Here is a 24,338-nt window from a genome sequence, read left to right as displayed (position 1 = left end):
TCTATGTGTATGGCCACCTTAACTCAGTGGGCATCATATTTAGAAGGGACCGGATGGTGTTGGGCACATACATGGTCAAGTCAGCAATCAATGTCTGCCCATGTATGGACCCTTTAGATAAGGATTTGACAGACGCTTAGTTTTGTTTCTCCTTGCTATGTATATGATCAGAGTGAACAGCTTATTTAGAAAGAAATATGCTGCCATGTGCTACTCTATTGGAGTTACAGAAGGGGGAATGTGAGAGGAAGTTTGTAAAAGAATTACCACCCTGCAGACCTCAAACTCCAACAGCCTCTAATCTAACAGAAGAAACTTCCTTTGAATAATAGCTCAATAAACAGTAGCATTTTGTCTACTGGCAGAGACCTCATCCTGGAGTGCCTTATATCTTCACTTAAACCAAAATGAAAAAAACATCTCCATAAAGGCAGTCCCTGATGGCAGAAAAGACCAGTCAGATGTTCTATTCAGCCCCATAATGTTTATTTCATTTTTTTTATATCTCCTTCTGCCATGGAGAACAGTCCTTTAAAAAAAGTTGTAATACCAGTTGCATTAAAAAAAAAAAACCCTCAGCTATTTTTAATTATGCTAGAAAATTGGTTACTAATTAATCATAAAATCCAGAGAATCCTCTGCTGCAGGAGAATATTACAGAGGTCCCAAAAAATATAGTCCAGATGCCCAGTGTTTGGAATAACTTCTGTTTCTGTAGTCCTTCAGACTTTGCCTTTATGCCTTGCACTGGAGGGATGGTAAAGTGGTTATTCTCCTTTTTTCTGCTTGACACCTTTACCTTGAATACTTGAGGTTTATTTGTCATGGTGCACACAGTTAAGACGAAGCAATCATCTGTGGTTTGGGCTTGTTTTTGACAGCTTGTTTCTCTGTTAAAAAAAAGTATTGGTCAAGAAAGTCGTTATCAGCTGCCAGTAGATAAAACCAATTTATAGAGGTAAAGCCCTGCCATGTACAGCCACAATATACTTACCTGGTATAGTGTCTGGAAGAGGCTCTGAAGGGGCCTCAGGAAGCTCCAGATCTTCCTATAAGAAATACATAATTATTGCATGAGAGTCCATCAAATACCTTCATTTAGTCTTAGGGTTTGTGATGTACATTACTGAATGTACATTAGGGGATCCGTTATTCATTATAAAATTACTTTCATGATAGATTTTGTTTTTGTAAATCTTTGACCCTGCCAATTTATGACATAAAGCAATGCAGTGAAATATTATAATCAATCAGTTATGATGTCACAATCTAGCTGATTATAATGCTATTTTGAAAGGTGGCTTATTAAAATGTTTCTTTATTTGTAAGTTTCAGTGAGAATTCTACTAAAATCATACAAAATCATATGGCACCTAAATCAGTTGGGATCAGTTATCTGGAAAATCACTGTCCAGAAAGCTCCAAATTACAGGTCAGTCAGTATGGAGATCCCAATTACAGAAAAACCCATTATATGAAAAACTCCAGGTCCAAAGCATTCTGGATAACAGGTCCCATACCTGTATTAATATATGGATATATGTATATCACAAGCCAAACTGGAGTTTGGATGCATAGATTAGCAATTTATATTGTCATGGCAATTCTTGGTGATTTCTGAATCCTCATATTAATTAAAATAAGGTAAGGTAACATTATATATATATATATATATATATATATATATATATATATATATATATATATATATATATATATATATATATATATATATAATACACAAAAGCCATGAATATCTTGTAAATTGTATCCTTATAAACGGTGAGTACTGATGCCATCAGTTATAAACGGTGAGTAGTGATGTCATTTCTGTCACATGACTCACTGAAACGTGTGTATTATAATATATAAAGTACTCCCTGTTGCAAAATATGAGGATATTAGAAGTTAACTCGGAGTTCCATGACCTGTATAAAAACACTCGGCCTTCAGTGTTTTTATATGGTCATGAAACTCCTCAGTAACTTATAATATCCTTATAATTTACAAGACGGGGTACTTTATTCACTATATATATATACACACACAAACTGGGACTTTATAATAAATGGAAATATAAAAAAACTAAATTTATTTGTCAACATTTTGTGTGACTTGAGAAAGGTCTCAAAGAGACTGACTGCCATTGATAAGCAGAGTGGTGAGTGCATGTATAGAGTCGGAAGTACACGGCGCATTAATGGGACTTAATTTATGTGCAAAACTTTAATGGTGTAAATCGATATCTAGTATAGGTCAATCTAAAAACAACTGGACTTGCTGAGTAATCAATGAAGACGTTTCACTACTCATCCGAGCAGCTTCTTCAGTTCAACTGACTGGTGTGGGAAATTCTCGGCATATAAACTCTTCCACTAATCCATTTACAATGGCACATTGTAACTCTTCAAAGAGGTGACATCTGAAGAAACTCACAGAGGTGTTGATTCTGTGTAATTGTGATAGGATTATCCAATGTGTCATGCAACTCCTAGATACAGGTGTTAGTTGTGAGAGTTGCATGAATGTATGTGTGAAGTGTTATGAATCCGCCGGGGTACAGATGTTAGAACAGCATTGTATGTAGCAGACAAGTGGTGTCGAAGGCCCCCACCTCTGTTCAGAGATGGTCTCTCCACCTTGACATGAATCGCCTCTTTCACGCCTCGTTCAAACCAGCGGTCTTCTTTATCCAAGATTTGGACCTTGCTGTCTTCAAAGGAGTGTCCCTTGTCTTTTAAGTGTAGAAAGACTCCGTATACCACTGTGGTATACGGAGTCCAGTGTAGCGAGGAATGTACAGATCTATACATTGGGGAGACAAAACAACTGCTCTCCAAGCGAATGGCTCAGCACAGGAGGGAGAACTCTACAGGGCAAAACTCAGCTGTCTTTCTACACTTAAAAGACAAGGGACACTCCTTTGAAGACAGCAAGGTCCAAATCTTGGATAAAGAAGACCGCTGGTTTGAACGAGGCGTGAAAGAGGCGATTCATGTCAAGGTGGAGAGACCATCTCTGAACAGAGGTGGGGACCTTCGACACCACCTGTCTGCTACATACAATGCTGTTCTAACATCTGTACCCCGGCGGATTCAGAACACTTCACACATCCATTCATGCAACTCTCACAAGTAACACCTGTATCTAGGAGTTGCATGACACATTGGATAATCCTATCACAACTACACAGAATCAACACCTCTGTGAGTTTCTTCAGATGTCACCTCTTTGAAGAGTTACAATGTGCCATTGTAAATGGATTAGTGGAAGAGTTTATATGCCGAGAACTTCCCACACCAGTCAGTTGAACTGAAGAAGCTGCTCGGATGAGTAGTGAAACGTCTTCATTGATTACTCAGCAAGTCCAGTTGTTTTTTTTTTTTTAGATTGACCTATACTAGATATACTATGACCTGGATAAATGAAAATCTTCATAGTCATATTGGTGTAAGTCGATGTTTTGGTCCTGCAAAGAGGACCTTTGATGTCTTGATAAAGCTCCTCTGTGCAGGACCCAAACATCGACTTACACCATTAAAGTTTTGCACATGTCACTTGAGTGCTCCGTGTCTTATTTATGCTGATAAATATATATTTCCAACAAAAAAAAAGTTTATATACACATTACCGAAAATACACACATCAGCCACTACTCCCCCGGGTCGCCCGATTATCTCAGCCATAGGGTCTATATTCCAAACTGCGGCGAAATTTATCGATCATTTCTTACAACCTCTGGTGCAGCAGATGGGATCATATGTAAGAGATACCAAACATCTGCTTACAATGCTGAAGGATACCACCATCTCTAGTCAGAGTGTTTTGGCTACGATGGACGTATCAAGCCTTTATACAGTAATTCCACACAAGAGCGGAGTTGAGGTTTGCAGGGAAGCCCTCTCCAAAAAGCACAGAGGAAATCCACCAACCGAATTTTTGGTCACCTTATTGGATTGGATTTTGACACATAATTATTTCATGTTTGGAGAGACACACTATCTACAGATAGCGGGGACAGCGATGGGGTCCAATGTGGCCCCCTCATTTGCAAATTTATTTATGGAGGACTACGAGACAAGATGGCTCTTACCCATGGGGGCTGAGAAGATAGGTTTTTACAAACGTTACATCCATGACCTGCTGTTCATATGGAATGGAACAGAGGAAGAATTGCTGGAATTCCATACGAATCTAAATGCCCTTGACTTACCCATTAGACTGACACTGTCCTATGATTTACAGCAAATACATTTTCTGGATGTTACAATTTACAAATGTGGTGATACGTTGGGGACTACATTATACAAGAAACCCACAGACAGAAACAGTCTACTACATGCACACTCTCACCACCCATCACACATGTCTAGGGGAATCATTTATTCACAATTCCTGAGGACCATCAGGAATAATTCGGACCGAAGCACAGCGGAACTACAACTAGCAATGTTGGCTGACCAATTCGCTATGAGGGGCTACTCGAAAGAGCTCATTAGAGAACAACTGGAGAGGGCTAAATTATGTGACCAAGACAGCTTATTACAAAAGGAATACCTTGGGTGAAAAGAAAAACCCAAGTTAATATTTACTACGACATGGTCAAACACGAGTAAAGCCATGAAAACAGCAATTACTAATAGGTGGGAAATCCTGAAGGAAGACAGAAGCTTGCCTTTCTCGGAGTTCAAGAAACCTTTAATGGCCTTTAGGAGGGGTAAGAACTTGAGTGACTTAGTGGTCTGAAAAGACCTGACTGAACTCTCAATAAAGAAAAAGACCTGGCTGGACAGACCATTGAAGAAGGGATGTTTTAGATGCTCAGAATGTCTAACCTGTAGTGGTATGCAACAAGGGTCCAGTTTTGCACATCCAATGACTGGACAGAAATTCCATATTGACCACAGAGTGACTTGTATATCTGATCATGTGATATATATGGCCTGGTGCCTGTGTGGATCATCGTATGTGGGTAAGACAACAACTACTTACAGGGAGCGGATGAACAACCATAGAAGTGCCATCAGGGCGGCCTTAACCACTGGCAAATCGGAACAACCAGTGGCTCGACACTGGTTGAATACAAAACATACCCTCCCACAATTCCGACACATGATTATTGACCACATTCCTGAACCCCGGAGAGGAGGAAATAGAGGTCTGTGGTTACTACAAAGGGAATCCCGTTTTATAAATTGGAGACTTTGGCACCCAAAGGGTTAAACGAAACCCTCCCTATGTCCCCCTTTTATTAACATTCCTTTCTATAACATCCCTTTCTTTAGCACTATATAAAAGAAGGGGAGGAACTACTGACAATAGGAGGTTTATATGGCAATATTGTTGAGCTTGTCACATCTGCTGTATTTATATCTTGCTTTATTTTTTATTTTTATTGGCAATTATGTGGTTCATTGGACACGTAATATAACTATTGAATTCTTTAATGACAAAAATTATATAATTTGTTTTGTTGGCAGGCACTTCGGGAAGAGGTGGAGGTGGGCAACGAAAAGGTATTGGCCCCTGCGCTGCAAGGCATGTCAGGCGACCGAGTTGATGCATTCCCCAGGACCTATTATAGCCAAAGCATCGAGTTACAGAGGACCTGTCCGAAACGAAAGTAATAAGTGGAATACTAATCTGACTGTTTGATTAAACTAAATGAGCTTGTCTGATCCATGTGAATGTGGCCAACATCAGAGGAATCTACCGTTGTGGACACAGTCGCGTGGTATGGAAGAAAGCTTAAACCTTTGAGACCCAGAGATGGATGCCGTCTACAGGGGGCGGGAGAGAATTGTGAATGACACCCTGTGCAAAAGGGCGTAGCTAACTCCGGAGTGATTCACCAGAAGCGACATACAAGATGAACCAAGAGGCACGGAGCCCTAAGGGGGCACACACAGCCCTAAGGATCACGAAGCGACAGGGACCGAAGGCTGCTACACACTCCTTAGGCAATGGAGTGAAATTCGCAATCCGATTGGTTACCATGGCAACCGGCGCAACAGCAGCGGAACAGCTGCGGAGAATGGGTTTGTCGGAAGGGAGGTATGCACCACAGACCGGTTACTGTACCTGGCATGCTGACAGCACAATCAGGGCGAAAGTTCGATGGGCTTGCCCTCCTCTGTCTCTGACTGGGGTAAGTTTAAATGCATAGTACTGTTTAGGTAGAATGCAACGAGGTGAACATTACTCACTGGTCACTATACCCTCACTAGCAAATTACATATGTACCTATATGTCACTGATGGCTAACAGTTTTTAATGCATATAGCCTAAATATCACCATGAGCACTCACTGATGACATCACATCCACAATGGTGGCGCCATTTTTACATGTATAAATTTGGCACTTGTGTTGTATGGTTTTCACATCCTGAAGACGGCCCGAGTTAGTGTGCCGAAACGTTGAAATAAACTTTTCACTTTTTTTCACCATTTCAAGACCTTGAAGTGTGGTTTTATTTTGGATTGTTATATATATACATATATATATATATATATATATATATATATATATATATATATATATATATATATATATATATATATATATATATATATAGATATAGATATACTGTGTATATATATATATATATATATACACATTTTCTTCCTACCTTTTTCTTCATGGACCAGATGAAGCATAGAACAATTATTAGGAGAACAGAATTAAAATGGCAGGCTGCACTACACTAAGCACTATAAAATATTGCTGGTGTTACAGATCAAATTTATATTGTTTATTTCCTTATTCACACCTCCTACACATGTAACCAATGTCTCAGCATGCTAGAATCTACCATGTAAAATATTTGAAGCCAGAGAGAGCTGCACATCTACACAGGTGTATAGCTTGCAGCTCCTGGACTGATTTGGGCATACACTAAAACTGAATGGCAATGTATAGAAGCTCCATCAGTCAATCTGTGACCCTTTTGATCTATTCCTTTTTTAAGTAAACACATTCTTAAGGGGAAATAACACAAACCACAGAGCAAGATGGTACTCACATATATAATTGACACCTTATATATAAATATCATGCACATATGGAGGAGTCACTGGCAAAATCTAGTTCTGGGTATACCTGCGATCTTCAGAGCATGGATGCTTATCGAAAACCTCACTAGAAATATATACATTTGCTAATTAAAATTCTCCTGACACCTGAAACAAGTATTCTCCTGACACCTTAAACAAGTATTCTTCATTTAAAAGTGTTTCAAAAAAACACTATGGGCACATTTATCAACGGTCAAGTGAAAATTCGAGTTTTTTAAAAAAAAATTAGAATTCGATTTTCGAAATTTATCATGTACCGGCCCTTTAAGAATTAAAATGGCAGGCTGCACTACACTAAGGCAGACGAAGGGAGGTACATAGATAAAAGCTCCTTACAGTTCAAAGCTAGGCACATTCCAAACTACTGGGAGCTGCCAAAAAGAATATTGACCTGCTCTGTTTACTTAGCAAGTGGTAAAGACAAAATTAAGTTCAACCTTCACTGCAGCTCTTTTGCGAGTTGTAATAGGTTCAGTACAATGGAGAAACACATAATGAAATGGGAAGAGACGAGGTGTCAGCAGGACGTATAAAGAGAGAAAAAAGAAACACAGAAGTACTAACATAGACTGGGATAGGTTAGGAGTATAACTCAGAGTGCTGGAACAGCAATATTAAAACATGTTTAACTGTGACAGAATCCTTTAATATATTCAATTGCAATTAAAAACTGCATTCTCATGAGTGCTCCTGTGAGCTGTACCATTTTTCAAGCAAATATTAGTTCCTACTGTGGTGATCTGAAGAAGGCCTACCTGATATTTATAGCATAACTTAGATACAAAGCAGTATTCAGGGATATCATAGCCGTATTTAGTAAGATGGCCACTGACACATTGGGGTTGTAAGTATTCCCTGCAAGCATTAACAGATTAAAGATTTCTTCTGATATGGCCTTTAAGAAGGGGCTGGAACCAAAAGGCTTTATAGGTTATATGTCCCTCACCTGAGTGATAGCTTCTAGTTCTTCTAGAATTGCCTCTTCATCTTCAGCAGTCAGGCTTCCTGAAAGCATCTCATCAATTTGCTGCAAAGTGTTACAAATAAAATGTATTTTTAAACAATGAGCTGTAATCACAAATCTACAGATCTAGCAATCTGTGATCTCAACATAAAGCAGACATACTTGGTGAAAGACTAGTCGGTCTAGTTAGTCCCAAGGTAAATGCACAAATTACCTACAGGGCCAAAATGACCTATCAGGCAACTAGAACTTACCCTCTGATATTCAATGCCCTCTTGTGTCTCATCCATGATCCTCTCTACTTCTTCAATAGACATAACCTAAGAAGGAAGAAATGGTAAGTCAGCTTAAAATATAAAGTAATATTGATCATTGCAGCACTTTCTCCATAAGCAGCTTACTATGGAAGTGAGGTAGGGTACCATCGCTATCCCAAGCAGAGATATTTACCTCATGCATTTTCTTCAAGCACTCATTGCCCACTTTCAATCCTTCAATCACTTTCATTTCAATTTGGGCAAACTCTATGTCTTCAACCTGCAATACAAAATCAAGCTTTGATAAGGCAGAATTCGACTCAAGTCACAACTCTATACAATTTAGTTATTGTATCTGTCAGTAAAACAGTGAACACAAAATACTGCCTTTTTGATACATGTGGAGAACTCCATAAAAATTTTTGGTCATTAAAAAAAAAACAAAAAACTCAAATTCAAATTTTCACTTCGACCCTTGATAAATGTGCCCCATAGTTTTTTTTGACACACTTTTAAATGGAGAATACTTGTTTCAGGTGTCAGGAGAATATATTTCTAGTGAGGTTTAGAATAAGTATCCATGCTCTGAAGATTTCAGGTATACCCAGAACTAGATTTTGTCAGTGACTCCTCTATATGTGCATGATATTTATATAATACACAAAAGCCATGAATATCTTGTAAATTATATCCTTATAAACGGTGAGTAGTGATGTCATCAGTTATAAACGGTGAGTAGTGATGTAATTTCTGTCACATGACTCATTAAAATTTGTGTATTATAATAAATAAAGTACCCCCAGTTGTAAAATATGAGGATATTATAAGTTACCTCGGAGTTCCATGACCTGTATAAAAACACTCGGCCTTCGGCCTCGTGTTTTTATAGGGTCATGAAACTCCTCGGTAACTTATAATATCCTTATATTTTACAAGAGGGGGTACTTTATTCACTATATATTAGGTGTCAATTATATATGTGAGTACCATCTTGCTCAGTGATTTGTTTTATTTCCCCTTAAGAATGTGTTTACTTAAAGCGGAATAGATCAAAAGGGTCACAGATTGACTGATGGAGCTTCTATACATTGCCATTCAGTTTTAGTGTATGCCCAAATCAGTCCAGGAGCTGCAAGCTATACACCTGTGTAGATGTGCAGCTCTCTCTGGCTTCAAATATTTTACATGGTAGATTCTAGCATGCTGAGACATTGGTTACATGTGTAGGAGGTGTGAATAAGGAAATAAATGATATACATTTGATCTGTAACACCAGTGGTTTTAATATATAGGATCCTCAGGATGTAGTGTAGTGTTGCAAAAACCCAGACAGGACTAAAGCCTTATATCATTCATGAATGTGTTACACATTCTTGCTTAGTGATTTTTACATCAAATTTAATTTGAACAATATAATACAGAAAACATAGAAACTTGTGCCCTCTAAGGTACTATTAATCTGTATGGTCTTATAGTTATTGCCTGTTTACTTTGTTGTTTGCTGAAGAATTTGAGTTTTTTTAGTGGAATTTGACTAGGGAATAGTTAAAATTCGATTTGAGTTTTTAAAAAATATTTTGAATTCGATTTTTGAAATTTATCATGTTATCATGTTTATCCTATGGGGAACGTCCTGGAATCAATTTGTAGTTGTTGGCAGCCTTCCTGAAAATCAAGGGGTTTTTTGGAGAAAATTCTATTTGAATTTGATTCGAGTTTGCAGGTCGATCCAATTAATCATAATTTTTTTTTTTTAAAAAAAAATATCTATTGGTCATTGTTTTCCAAATTCCGAGTTCATGGGACTTTATACAAACTCCCTTGATAAATCTGCCCCTATATGTCATTAACCAATTTCCTGTTATTTGCTTCTAAAAACAGTTATCAAAAAAATTAACCAACCAGAAATTAGAAAGAAATTAACCAACCAGCAGTGAAAGCAGATGGCTAGGTTAGTATCTAGGAACACCACCTCCATCTTTGGGTGGGGGACAGTATCTGGAACCACCCACTTCAAAGGGTAGGGCAGGAATGAATATGAAGCATTCTTATCAAAGAACAACTACATGACAAACATATTTTCTTATAAACAAACAGAGTGCATTGGAAGCTGCTTTAAATCTAACATATAAGGCATGGCAGTGTTAATTCAGAACAGTAAATAAGACACAAGGTCCAGCAAAAAGCTTCTATTACTCTGTAAAAGCTGTTTTTTAGCACAGAGTATGCAATGATTGATCTCTGGGTGGTGTGCTTAGCTTGCTAGTTTAGAACACTAAACAATATTTTTTTCATTCCTCTGAGAACAACTACCAGAACTATGGTGCATAATCTTGCATCAGGAGTCACTTAAAAAGACATGTAAACCCTCCGCACAAAAATGTATTCAGTGAACATCCTTTGAAATCTTTAGATACCTGCCACTCTGGTTGTTAAAAGGTTAACAGTAAGGCTGCAGCATCCCCTTAATCACTTAGAAAACCTTCTACTCCTCTAACCCACTCTGCCCCCTCCCTCAGGAATTTACTTTAGCTGTTGGCTCATGAGCATGCTCGGTTCTTATGAGCTCAGATGACTAAACACACCTTTCAGTCTAACAGCCAATGAAGAGATAGCATTGCTGGTTGCCATAGAAACTCTGCTCTAGCTGCCTGATCCTATTTTTTTCTCCTAACCACCTCTCCTGAGCTTAGATTAAAGGAACAGTAAGATCAAAAGATGAAAGTGATTTAAAGTAATAAAATTATAATGTAGTGTTGCCCTGCATTGGTAAAACTGCTGTGTTTCCTTCAATCACTAATATTGTTCATATAAATAAGCTGCTGTGTAGCAATGGGGGCAGCCATTCAAAGGAGAAAAGGCTCAGGTTACACAGCAGATAGCAGTGTTACCTGTTATCCACTGTTTAACCTGTGCCATATAGCCTTTTTTTTTTTAATTTCCGCCAGTGCTACACAGCAATTTGTTTATATAAACAATAGTAGTGTTTCTGAAGCAAACACATCAGTTTTACCAGTGCAGGGCAACAGTACATTATATTTTCATTAGTTTAAAACACTTTAATTTTTTGGAGTTACTGTTCCTTTAAACATTACAGTGCTCAACTTCAAAGTATGTTGTGCCTGTGTAAATATGCATTCTGCATTGCTGTTTGCATATGTCAATGTTACTGATGATGTGTCAGAGGGAACATGGCTGCCGGGTGAAAGCTGCCATTTGTTTTCGGAAAATGTGATGGTGGTGGCTTGGGTGGGGAAAATATGACACTTATATACATGGTAGGAAAATGTAGGCTTTACATGTCCTTTAAACTGTGTTTATTAAAACAGTGACTGTGACTGTAATTATATGAAGATCATCTTTACTGGTGCTAGCATAAGAGTGGTGTCACTAAACATACAAATGAATAATATATTAACAATATATTTATATTATATATAATAATACTGCTAACTCACCATTTTCTCCAGGTTGCTGATCTGGTTATCTGTTTTCTCCAGAAGCTGTTCCTGGTATCTTTTTTTCTTTAGCAATAATTTGGCTTTCCTGGAGGTAAGAAGCAAATATTATCAGTAAATGGGTTAATTATTACACATGGTTGTAGTATGATTCACCATTATATTTCATGTTTTTTTGCCTTCTTCTGTTATCAACTAGCAGTTAGGCAGGTTAAAAAAAGTTAAGTCAAGTTGAACTTGATGGATGTATGTCTAATTTTAACCTAACTTACTTTGTTACATAAAGTGGGAAAATTGTTGTGTTGCTCTGTCTTTACGCAAATGCGTCATTAAAGGACAAGGAAAGGCTAATTCACTTGGGGATGCCAGTGGATTATCTTTTTCCCAAGCAGGTGCTCCTTTTCAGAACCAATACATCAGCCCACTGATCTTTGTAAGAAAGAAGCATCTTAATTCTATTCTGAGGGATCCCCTCTGTTGGCTTGGGCTTGCACATGCACGGTATAGCAAAGGTTTTTAATTTCAGTATACTGAAAATGCGCAAGCATATATATTTATACCGAACAGTGCACAAAAACATTCAGAACTTAGTATTCACTTTTTAACTTTAATGGCACTGAGACCAGTCTCTGGATCAACTTGTACTATGAGCTATCTTCCATAACCCTCTATTCCCTCTCTTGCTAAAAAGTTATCCAATGCCTTCTTAAAGCTATTCAAAAAGCTTCCATATATTTAGACTGACCCTCTTTTCTTCTAATTGAAAAGGATGCCCATGTGTCAGCTAGAAGAACCTACTGGTAAATAAAACATTAGAGAGATTATATGATCCCCTTATATATTTATATATAGTTATCATATTAAACCTTAAGCGTCTCTTCTGCAGCATGAACAAACCCCAACCAGTCTTTCCTCATAGCTAAGATTTTCCATACTTTTAATTGCTTAGTTCTTCTATGGACCCTACTTCCAATGAGCACTGGAGCCCAAAACTGTACAACATATTGGATGAATAACCCCCCTCCTCCTGCAAATCTTTGCCCCTTTTAATACACTTCAAGACTCTGGTTGCCCTTGAAGCTGCTGACTGGCATCGCTTGCTACAGCCAAGTTTATTATCTACAAGGACTGCAAGGTATTTTTCCCATTATGGATTGCCTAGTGCAGTCCCATTAAGGGTATAAGGGGTTTTACATCCCAGGTGCACGACTTTACATTTATCAACATTGAATCTCATCTGCCACTTAGCCACTAGCATTGCCAGTTTGTGAAGATCCTGCTGCAAGGATGCCAACATCCTGGATGGAATAAATTGGGCTGCAAAGTTGTGCGTCATCTGCAAACACTGACACATTTTGTCTGACATGACCTATCATTCATAAAGTCATCCTGATTACTGCTCATAATGCCATTCAACAGGACAAAATTTTTAATGTGATCCCATAAAAAGACTTCAATTAATTTGCCTACAACGGATGTCAAACTTACTGACCTATATTTGCCAGGCTGAGATCATAAGCCATTTTTAAATATAGGAATTACATCAGCTTTCCTCCAATCCTTAGGTACGAGTCAGAGAAAATAAAAAAAGAGGCCGGACTAAAAAGCTGTCTTAGTACCCGAGGGTGTATTCCGTCTGGACCTGGCATTTTGTTCACATTAATTCCGTGTAAAGCTTTATGAACCATATCCTAAGTCAGCCACTGACTAGATTGAACTGAGCAAACAGTGCAAATATGAGGAGTGTCTTGGAACCCTGTGTAAGGGAAGGATGGGTCCCATCCTCCCAACCACTCCCTGCCTCCCAGCAGGGAGGGAAAGCCAGGCACGGTCCGGCCGGAGGATCTGCTTTGATCCTCCAAGCCGGCGGCGGCGAACAGACGCGCGCATTCACACCTTCGCGAGGTGACGTCATATCACCGCGCCGGCCCACGTGTTAGAGCAGTGCATGCCGGAGGAGGGGCGTGTGTGCACGCTGCTGGGCGGACTGAGCAGAGTTTAAAAGGGCTGGCGCAGCTGCACTCTCTCTCTTCTTCTTTTGTGGAGCGCCCGGAGGACATCACCCCCCTGGACAACGAGCATTTAAACCTGGCTGAGTATATCTATCCCACCAACGAATCCCATTAACCCCTACTGCTCAAACCCCTACTATCCCACCAACAAATCCCATTCTCTATCCCACCAACGAATCCCATTAACCCCTACTGCTCAAACCCCTACTCCCACCAACGATCCCACTAACCCCTATTCACACCCCTATTATCCCACCAACGAAAACCCTTACTGATACCACCAATTCCCTATCCCCTGTACCCCAACTTGTTTCACCCTTTTGTTGGTTTAGGGAAAGTTTAGCACCAGGAAGGGCGGGCAATTATAACGTGTGTGATTGTGTATGTGTAGTTAGATTGTGGGTGAATTGGGGATTGTTAGTGTAAATGAGGATTGTTTTATTTAGTTGTTTTATGTTGTGTAATTGGTATATCTGCATTAGAGGTAGTTTCTGTTTTTATTGTTGAGTGTCGTATTAAATATATATGGTGTTATTTGTAACTTCTGTGTTGTGTTTGTTATTATGGTAATTAGAGTAGTAAGCACACGCAGATAGTTAGTACAGTACAGTATATAGCGTACATAGTGAAAGGTCAATTAAGAGTAGTTCTTTAAGGAATAAATAGGCGGAGTTATCAACCAATGATATCGCCTACGTAGGAATACTAAGTATCAAACATCTGCATAAACAGCGATAACGAACACACCCCCTTTACACCCTGACTCCTCTATTGTATTAATTAAAAGAAAATAACCGATTTAGTACATTTGTCTTTTTTGTAACTAAATGATTGATACATGTACCTCTTTCTTTCACAGATACTGATTACTGCCCTGACTTAGAATACATAGTAGCGAGCAGCAACTTTAGGAAATATCTAAAGGGTAAGACTTATTGGTAAATTTCAGCAACTTGAAACAATGTAATATGAAAAGGGTAGTTATAACAAGGTACTCTATAGGTAGGCTCTTTTGTGAGCAATTCCTTCAGGTGTTTATTTTTACTGTTTTTATTGTATATACAGGTTGATTTTATCACATCACTGGGAATTGCCTGGAACACAATGCACAATTTTTTAACACCATTGCGACACGATGGATGGACTTGGAGGCTATTATATTTATATGTATTTCACAATTATATGATCTTTTAACGTTTAACTTTTTCTATGGATTTTATAACATTTTTTATATGTTATATATCTAGATAAGCATTGGTAACATTGTTAAGAGCCAATTGTAAAAAATTGTTTTAAGGGTTAAATGTGATATATTGATTGATTAATTAAGAGGTGGGACTTCCTGTGTGGCTCTTTAAAGCAACTTTTCACTGTGACTTGTACACACTTGAAAAAGGGCCTTTTTGCTGCCCGAAACATGTTGTGTGGACGCACAATAAAGCACTGATTAGCAGGTATTCTGCTGTTTGCCTCTGATTTCCATACCCATGATTGAAGTACATTTGTCTTTTCTGTACTTGTAACAACCATATTGGTAGCATTATTTAAAGGAGCCACGCTCTCAACCTGCATCTTTTTACTATAAATACGCTTTTTGGGGTTAGTCTTAGCCCTGCCACAATGCTCTCCCCATTTTCTATCTTTGCTTTCCGGCTTGTTGTTTAACAAAATTTATTACAGTGTTTATTAGTATATTTAGTAGTAGAGTTATTAGCATAAGTATATTATTCATCAAATGCAACTTCTGAACCCACAGACTTTTTAAATGGATTGCTCTTCTTTCATATTAACTTCCTCACTTCTGTATTAAGCCATATAGGGTGGCCCTTAGAATGTTTACATTACGTAAATAAATTGAGATCAGTAATGATTTGAGATGATTTTAAATGACAACCATTTCTGTTTTTTTCCAGAAAACCTAATGCCCCAATCTATGCTCTAAAGGGCAGCCCTTAAAGGATGTAACATTAGCTTTTCTGAGATTCAGGGTTTTTGTTGCCCTAGTATATATTTGTTATTTTTGTACCAGACATTAAATAAGATCCTCTAGCCTCTTTTTCTTCACTTACATTAGGGGGTCTATAGAGTACCTCTTTAATTAATTTGGACTCTTTACAGTGAAAAGCTGATCCATTCATCTTATGAATGAATGGAAGCAAATCCAATCAACAGCATTCCAACATCTATCAAAAAGCCTTTCAAGAGGAGTAAAGGCTGTGTTTGGAATGAGATGTTGATACCCATATGTCCATATACTGTACTTTTGTCCATATAGTGTAGCACCTATGTATGCAAACCAGCACCACTGGCCTACTATAACTTGAAGGTATCACAAACAAAAATATAGTTCACTTGTAATTAATGTTCACTCACTTGTATTACCCAATTTCAGGCTGTGTAGAGGTATATAAACCAGAATCAGGTGATGTGACCCGCAATAAAATCAATCTACACACAATTGATGAATAATCTAAAAGTTCATGGTTCTTATATGAATTAAATAAGGTGCTAGTGCTGTAGTTATAATTTTAAAGTGAGTTCATGGTATTAAACAATTAAAAATAAAGCGTCAGCAATTCATGAATAAAAGTTAGAAATTAGAAAATAGTATAGAGGTGGAGTTGTCCCAAAGAAACTAGCTGCGTTGTTCTAAGCCCTGGGACACCACACGTGGGAGAAAGGCAGAACACTGAGGACTGTGGTCGTGTTACTACGTTTAAAGGAAAACTATACCCCCAAAATGAATACTTAAGCAACAGATAGTTTATATCAAATTGAATGACATATTAAAGAATCTTACCAAACTGGAATATATATTTACATAAATATTGCCCTTTTACAACTCTTGCCTTGAACCACCATTTCGTGACTCTATCTGTGCTGCCTCAGAGATCACCTGACCAGAAATACTACAACACTAACTGTAACAGGAAGAAGTGAGGAAGCAAAAGGCAGAACTCTGTCTGTTAATTGGCTCATGTGACCTTACATGTGGTTTGTATGTGTGCACAGTGAATCTTACGATCTCAGGGGGCAGCCCTTATTTTTTAAAATGGCAAATTTCTATTTACGATTACCCAATGGCACATACTACTAAAAAAGTATATTATTATGATAATGGTTCATTTACATGAAGCAGGGTTTTACACATGAGCTGTTTTACTCAGTATCTTTTAATAGAGACCTACATTGTTTGGGGGGTATAGTTTTCCTTTAACTGTCTTGTAAGGAGAGCTAACTTTGCTATAAAACCAACAAATCCTCAGTGCCTTAGAGATAAATGAGCAAATGGGCTTTTCATCCGTCGCATGGCTTTTTAAAGATTCAGTGCCTGACATCATAGAGATCTCGTCGAGATCTCGCGAGCTTCTCACACTGTGGAGCCTCATTGCTGCACATCTGTCAGAATGATACTCACAGTTTTCCTTACATGTCAATCACTCCAGTTTGTCTCAGGAATACAACCAGGCTCAATGATCCTCTCATAAGGGGAGGATGTCAGGGTTTTTACCACGGATCTATGGGGAAAAGGGTTACCAACAAGATTTACCATGGCAACCAATATAATGTCCAGAAGGTAAAAACCCTATATATATATATATATATATATATATATATATATATATATATATATATATATATATATATGCATATATATATATATGCACATATGGGTATCAACATCTCATCATTTTATTTTCTAATTTCTAACTTTTATTCATGAATTACTAACGCTTTATTTTTAATTGTTTAATACCATGAACTCACTTTAAAATTATAACTACAGCACTAGCACCTTATTTAATTCATATAAGAACCATGAACTATTAGATTATTCATCAATTGTGTGTAGATAGATTTTATTGCGGGTCACATCACCTGATTTGTAGCACTTGAGCACCTTAATCTTTTAAATTATTTATATATATCACAATCGATTGAAATACCATTAATTGTATTTTGGTGCTAAATTGATTGAGAACTAAGCATATGTTTAGAATAGCACTAAGCACTTATATAATTAGATCTCAATTAATTTTAGTAAGATAGTGTGGGGTTTTACTGCTTTTTCTTGTTTTCAGTATAACTTGAATGTAGTCAAATCACATTCACTGGTGCGTATGCACTCATGCCTAGAACATTTCTTACTCTTTTTTGCCATCATGTAGTAACTGCTTGGCCAACTCCCTCTCATGTTGCAGCTGTAGTGTGATCTTCTTTTGGTACTGCTTCAGCTTGTCTCTTTGTTGCTTTAGTTGCTGAACAGAAATAAACACAACACTAAGCAGACATATTATGGCAGCGTCAAATCATAACTTGTCCAGAGTGGCACAGAGAATACACTGGAAAAATATCATAAATATCAGCACAGCACCCTAGAATAAAGTATGCTAGGCCATATAGTTAGTTATATGTCTTACTGAAGGGTGGTGCCTAACATATTGGCACCCCTAACATATTGCATTTTAATTCTCCTTTAAAGTTTATTAACCTGTTGATGTTGAACTGTATTTAATGCCTTCATATAATCCATGGGACCTATATGAAGGCATTATATCAGACATGCCATCTATGTAGCTTTTATCAGACGTGCCACTCATTTGTAGCCAAAACCACACACAAACTTAAAAGAAGCACAGCCAGGACTGGATGCAGTTTTATGGTTTGCAGCTTCCCAAAAGGCTCAGTAGATGTATGTGTACAATATCACTATATTAATATAATCTAGCATTCACAGGTGTACTATGCCAAATAACTTTCATGGAAAATTTCACCAGCATTGAACTACAATATAGAAAAAAAATACAGGCCAGTAAAAATGAATATAATAATGCAGTTAAAATGTCCCTAACACTTTTTGGGTGCTAGGGGCTAGTGTATGTTCAGGACCGCTAAATAAGGTAATTTATCCTTTAGAACTCCATTTTTCAGGCAGTATTGATTCCGTAAGTGTTGGGCTTTCAATGGGAACAAGTATTAGGCTGCAAACTGTATGTTTGTACTGCACAATGGATGCAGCATTGACACTCCCTTGTGCCAGGAGTTAATGGTTTTTCAAAATAAAGATATAGAGATGTTTGGCTGAATACCAACCCTACTTCCGTGGACAATTATACCACCATGCTAATATCTGTTAAAAAAACAGGGAATATTAATGATAGTAGATACTGCAATCGAACCTATTCATTGAACATCATTGACACAAAGGAAGATACTCACAGGCTATAGAACAATTAAATGCATCATCTGTCTGCAAATGCCACCGCTATTTGTGCTGCTGCTGGCTGATATTCTAATTTATTCCACAGTTTGCAGAATTGGTGAGGGGGTCTATGCTATATATTATATACTACACTGTGGAAAGACAAGAAATACACACTATAGCAGTGCAGTGGCTTTAGATGAGCGCAAAACAGGGAAAATGAGATATGAGATAAACAGTGAATTAAACACTAGGTGAGTGGGGCATCCAATTCCTTAGAGATAAGGAATCACACCCAGGGGCGAAGTAGGGACAGACGACACAATAGCCACTCCCTCTCACCAGGACAGCTTTGTCTTGCTCGGTGACCCGACTACGTCTTTTTCGGGCGAAGAGATTCCCCATTTTGGTTCCCAGTCACCGGAATCCCGCATCCCCCTCCCGCCCGCGGCCTCCACGCTGGGATATCCCTCTACACTACCGGCTTGAGTACGGAAGCTGCAGCAAGACGTCAAACCCAATCCAATGACGACAGTGTATGCCTTCCGGGAAATGTAGTTCTTTGCTTCAAATAAAGGCTTCGTCTCTGAGTAAAGTTTACAAGCACTGAAATCTTGCTACAATAAAGCTGTTACTGATTGACGTTGGTGCCGTGGCACCCCCTACCTCACCCATTATAAAACCCTAAAGTCTTTGTGTAGGTCAATGTGAAAAAAAAGAAGAAATTAATTGATGAGAACTTGGTGGTGCATATGGCCGGCCAGACCGAATACGGTCCTTTACGCACACAATCACATTCCTAATCTGGCTCACACGGCGACATAAATGTGATGTGCTTTCTCCACACTCGTATGTGGGGCAAATAAATACCCAGAATGCCCCGCCCACTACCAAAGACCTTCAGAGGAGAGAACTGCCCAAATACTGACCTCCAGCTCTTGGCTGTCAAAGGTGTCTAAAAGCTGTAGTTCAGCAACAACCGGACAGCGGCTGGAAGTCCTGTTGATATAAATAATGGATCTTAGCATCACAAACAGCCGGAAAATCCTATCAATGGCTCATTGGGCCACACATCTAAGTAAGGGGCGCACTGGCTAATCCCAGATCATTTAGACGTTTCCCAAATGGTGTAACCCTCCTTGAGGATTACAAAAGACTGCTGGTAATTTGGACCCTAGCAACCAGATTGCTGAAATGGCAAACGGAAGAGCTGTTGAATAAAAAGCTAAATAACTCAAAAACCACAAATGATAATAAATGAAACGCAAATTGTCTCAGAATGTCCCTCTCTACATCATACTAAAAGTTAACTCAACCCCTTTAAACTGCCTGTACATAGAAAGATCTATATATTTTTATATTTCCATGAGTGGCCATCTTAAAACTCTGGGCACCAGTATCCCTGGGCAGGTAATAATCTTCTGTGTAAGGTTTATAGCCACAGAGGCTCATGGGAGGTTTCAATAAGGCTCAGTCATTGAGACTACTTACATTGGCCGTTAGAATTAATATTCCTTATCAAAGATTCATGAGCTGAACCCCCACATCTCCTTACTTGAGTCCCACTTACCTTAGCAGCATGTAAATATGTACTGAACTTGCCGCCAATCACTATCAGGGCATAAAGCTAAACTGTAATTGACTGTAAACCAGGGCCGGACTGGGAGTAAAAAGCAGCCCGGGCAAAAAAAATCAAAGCAGCCCACATAGAAATGCATGCTGGTCTTTTTTTACACACGATTATATATATATATATCTATATATATATCTATATATATATAGATATATATACGTTTTTTGTTTTTTTTATATTATAAGTCATAAACAAATGCAAAAGGAGTACATTTTAGTTTCTGGGCTTGCGCTAAAGGAGAACTAATAATGCATCCTATAAGATACATACCAATGGGCATTTCAATTTATATTGCTTATCGTTTACAGTAGGGGGTACATTATCCCTTATAATACATGAGTGATACTCAGAGTTCCCTGTATAACTCAGCCTGCAGCCTTGTGTCTTTATATGGTCACAGAACAACCCCTCAGTGACTTCTAATATCCTTATCTTTTACAGTAGGGGGTACATTATCCCTTATAATACATGAGTGATACTCAGAGTTCCCTGTATAACTCAGCCTGCAGCCTTGTGTCTTTATATGGTCACAGAACAACCCCTCAGTGACTTCTATTATCCTTATCATTTACAGTAGGGGGGTACATTATCCCTTATAATGCATGAGTGATACTCAGAGTTCCCTGTATAACTCAGCCTGCAGCCTTGTGCCTTTATATGGTCACAGAACAACCCCTCAGTGACTTCTAATATCCTTATCATTTACAGCAGGGGGTACATTATCCCTTATAATACATGAGTGATACTCAGAGTTCCCTGTATAACTCCAGCAGCAGTACTAGACGTATGCAAGTGAAGTGCGCAGCACAGGGCTGAGGGGCTATTTCGGTGGGGCCCCTTAGACTGAGTTGCCAACAGGCATACCACAGGGACTGCGGTCTCTGTTTCTCTCCTGCTAACTGTTGCCGAAACCCTGCCTTTGTACTGTATACCTCTCTTCCTTGTTCCATTAGCCCCTTAGCACTTCATGGATAGTGGTCCACAACTATCTCATACTATCACAGCCCACTGCCGCAAGAATAACAGAAAGTGGAGGGATCCTTTCTGCTTTACTTTTTTCAAACTTATGACCCTTCTTTTTTCCACCTTCACCATTAAGCTTTACTTTTTTCAGCTTTCTCTCCTCTTCATTGCTTATTCTGCTTCCCCATCTTCACTCCCATTTATTTTGCACCTTTATTCTTTATTACATCAGCCTAAGCTATTTTTTTTTCAATGGTTTTGTGTGCACATTGCAAAAAAAAAAAGGATAACTGCATCTTACTGTGGCAGGGAGGATTATGTTCAGCTCAGCACAGGAAGGGCAACAGTCAGCATAAAAATTACGATCCACCTCTCCACAGCCGCAGTAACTACAGGGCAGACGTGGGACCTGCTGGCTGCTGCTGTACTGTAGTGAGCTGCAGAGTGTGCAGGCTGCTAAAACAGGGGACTGAGAGGCCCTAATGGAGGCCCTGTTGATCTGGCTTCCAGTGTGAACGGTAGGGACAGCACAGCAGAGAACGGAGAGGCATGTAAGGGGCGGAGCCACAGTGGGAGCTAGGACGGAGGAGCGGTCCTAGAGCCCTCCAGATGCCCTGAAAGGTACAGTCGTTTATAATTAGTATCGCTCAGATGCGGCCCACTTAAGCAAAATATAGAGCGGCCCTTCGGGGAATTGCCCGACCCAATAAATTGTCAGTCCGGGCCTGCTGTAAACTCACTTTTTCATTTCTGGAAACAGAGGTGGAGTGGAGCATTGATACACGGGGGCATTAAGGGAAAGAATGGCAGAAATTAAGGAAATCACTATATGAGTGTGACATTGGCTAGTGCCTGGGATATTAGCCTTGGTTTTGTGCATATTCTAATAGAAAATATCATTATGGGAGGAATGGGGAAACAGGGAGACTACAGACAACTCAGGATAAATACACAGAAGTACATCCTGGCATTTGGCCGCACGGCTAACTGACAGTTAAATAACGGTTTTCTCACTTTCATTTCTGGGATCAGAGGTGAGTGGATGCACACACACACACACTGGGGGACAATTTATGGAAAATAATGACATAAATAAAGAAAATCACTATTAAATTGAGTCACTAGGTAGCACATGGGATATTAGCCTTGGTTTTGTCATTTTAATAGTAACATAGTAACATAGTAAGTAAGGTTGAAAAAAGACACATGTCCGTCGAGTTCAACCTTTTTTTTTTTTTTTTCATTAACTACCTATCTGCCAGTTGATCCAGAGGAAGGCAAAAAAAAACATCTGAAGCCTCTCCAATTTGCCTTAGAGGGGGAAAAATTCCTTCCTGACTCCAAAATGGCAATTGGACTAGTCCCTGGATCAACTTGGACTATGAGCTATTTCCCATAACCCTGTATTCCCTCACTTGCTAAAAAGCTATCCAACCCCTTCTTAAAGCTATCTTATGTATCAGCCTGTACCACTGATTCAGGGAGAGAATTCCACATCTTCACAGCTCTCACTGTAAAAAACCCCTTCCGAATATTTAGGCGGAACCTCTTTTCTTCTAATCGGAATGCGTGACCTTGTGTCAGCTGGAAAGACCTACTGGTAAATAAAGCATTAGAGAGATTATTATATGATCCCCTTATATATTTATACATAGTCATCATATCACCCCTTAAGCGCCTCTTCTCCAGCGTGAACATCCCCAATTTGGCCAGTCTTTCCTCATAGCTAAGATTTTCAATACCTTTTACCAGCTTAGTTGCCCTTCTCTGTACCCTCTCTAATACAATAGTGTCCTGTTTAAATGATGGAGACCAAAACTGTATGGCATATTCTAGATGGGGCCTTACAAGTGCTCTATACAGTGGAAGAATGACCCCCTCCTCCCTTGACTCTATGCCCCTTTTAATACAGCTCAAGACCTTATTTGCCCTTGATGCTGCTGACTGGCATTGCTTGCTACAGCCAAGTTTATCATCTACAAGGACTCCAAGGTCCTTTTCCATAATGGATTTGCCTAGTGCAGTCCCATTAAGGGTATAAGTGGCTTGGATATTTTTACATCCCAGGTGCATGACTTTACATTTATCAACATTGAATCTCATTTGCCACTTAGCTGCCCAGATTGCCAGTTTGTCAAGATCATGTTGCAAGGATGCCACATCCTGGATGGAATTAATTGGGCTGGATAATTTTGTGTCATCTGCAAACACTGATACATTACTTACAACACCCTCCCCAAGTCATTAATGAACAAGTTAAATAAAAGTGGACCCAATACTGAGCCCTGGGGGACCCCACTAAGAACCTTACTCCAAGTAGAGAATGTCCCATTAACAACCAGCCTCTGTACCCGATCCTATAGCCAGTTTCCTATCCACGTGCAAACGACTTCATTAAGCCCAACAGACCTTAGTTTAGAAAGCAGTCGTTTGTGGGGCACAGTATCAAACGTTTGGCAAAATACAAATAGATCACATCTACTGCCCCCCCCACTGTCCAGAATCTTACTTACCACATCATAAAATGCAATCAAATTCGTCTGACATGACCGATCCTTCATAAAGCCATGCTGATTGTTGTTCATAATGCCATTCTTTAGGACAAAATTTTGAATGTGATCGCTTAACAAGCCTTCAAATAATTTGCCCACCACAGATGTCAAGCTTACTGGCCTATAATTGCCAGGCTGAGATCGTAATCCCTTTTTAAATATTGGAATAACATCAGCTTTTCTCCAATCCATAGGCACCATACCAGATGACAGTGAATCTG

At 38.9% G+C, this 24,338-nt stretch overlaps 1 protein-coding gene across 1 annotated transcript; it reads right to left on the bottom strand.

The window, feature by feature from the left end:
* Positions 1–469: 469 nt before the first annotated feature.
* chmp6.S (charged multivesicular body protein 6 S homeolog) lies at positions 470–19,425 on the bottom strand. The gene is given in 8 exon segments (NM_001092612.1): positions 470–890; positions 995–1,049; positions 8,022–8,102; positions 8,294–8,359; positions 8,490–8,576; positions 11,755–11,842; positions 17,916–18,025; positions 19,312–19,425. Coding segments are annotated over 8 exon segments (603 nt in total). The 5' UTR covers positions 19,375–19,425; the 3' UTR covers positions 470–837.
* Positions 19,426–24,338: the final 4,913 nt, after the last annotated feature.

This window comes from Xenopus laevis, chromosome 9_10S (assembly GCF_017654675.1).
Source record: "Xenopus laevis strain J_2021 chromosome 9_10S, Xenopus_laevis_v10.1, whole genome shotgun sequence".
NCBI lineage: Eukaryota > Metazoa > Chordata > Amphibia > Anura > Pipidae > Xenopus > Xenopus laevis.
The sequence above is the reverse complement of the archived record's forward strand: the minus strand, read 5'-3'. Positions and strand labels throughout refer to the sequence as shown.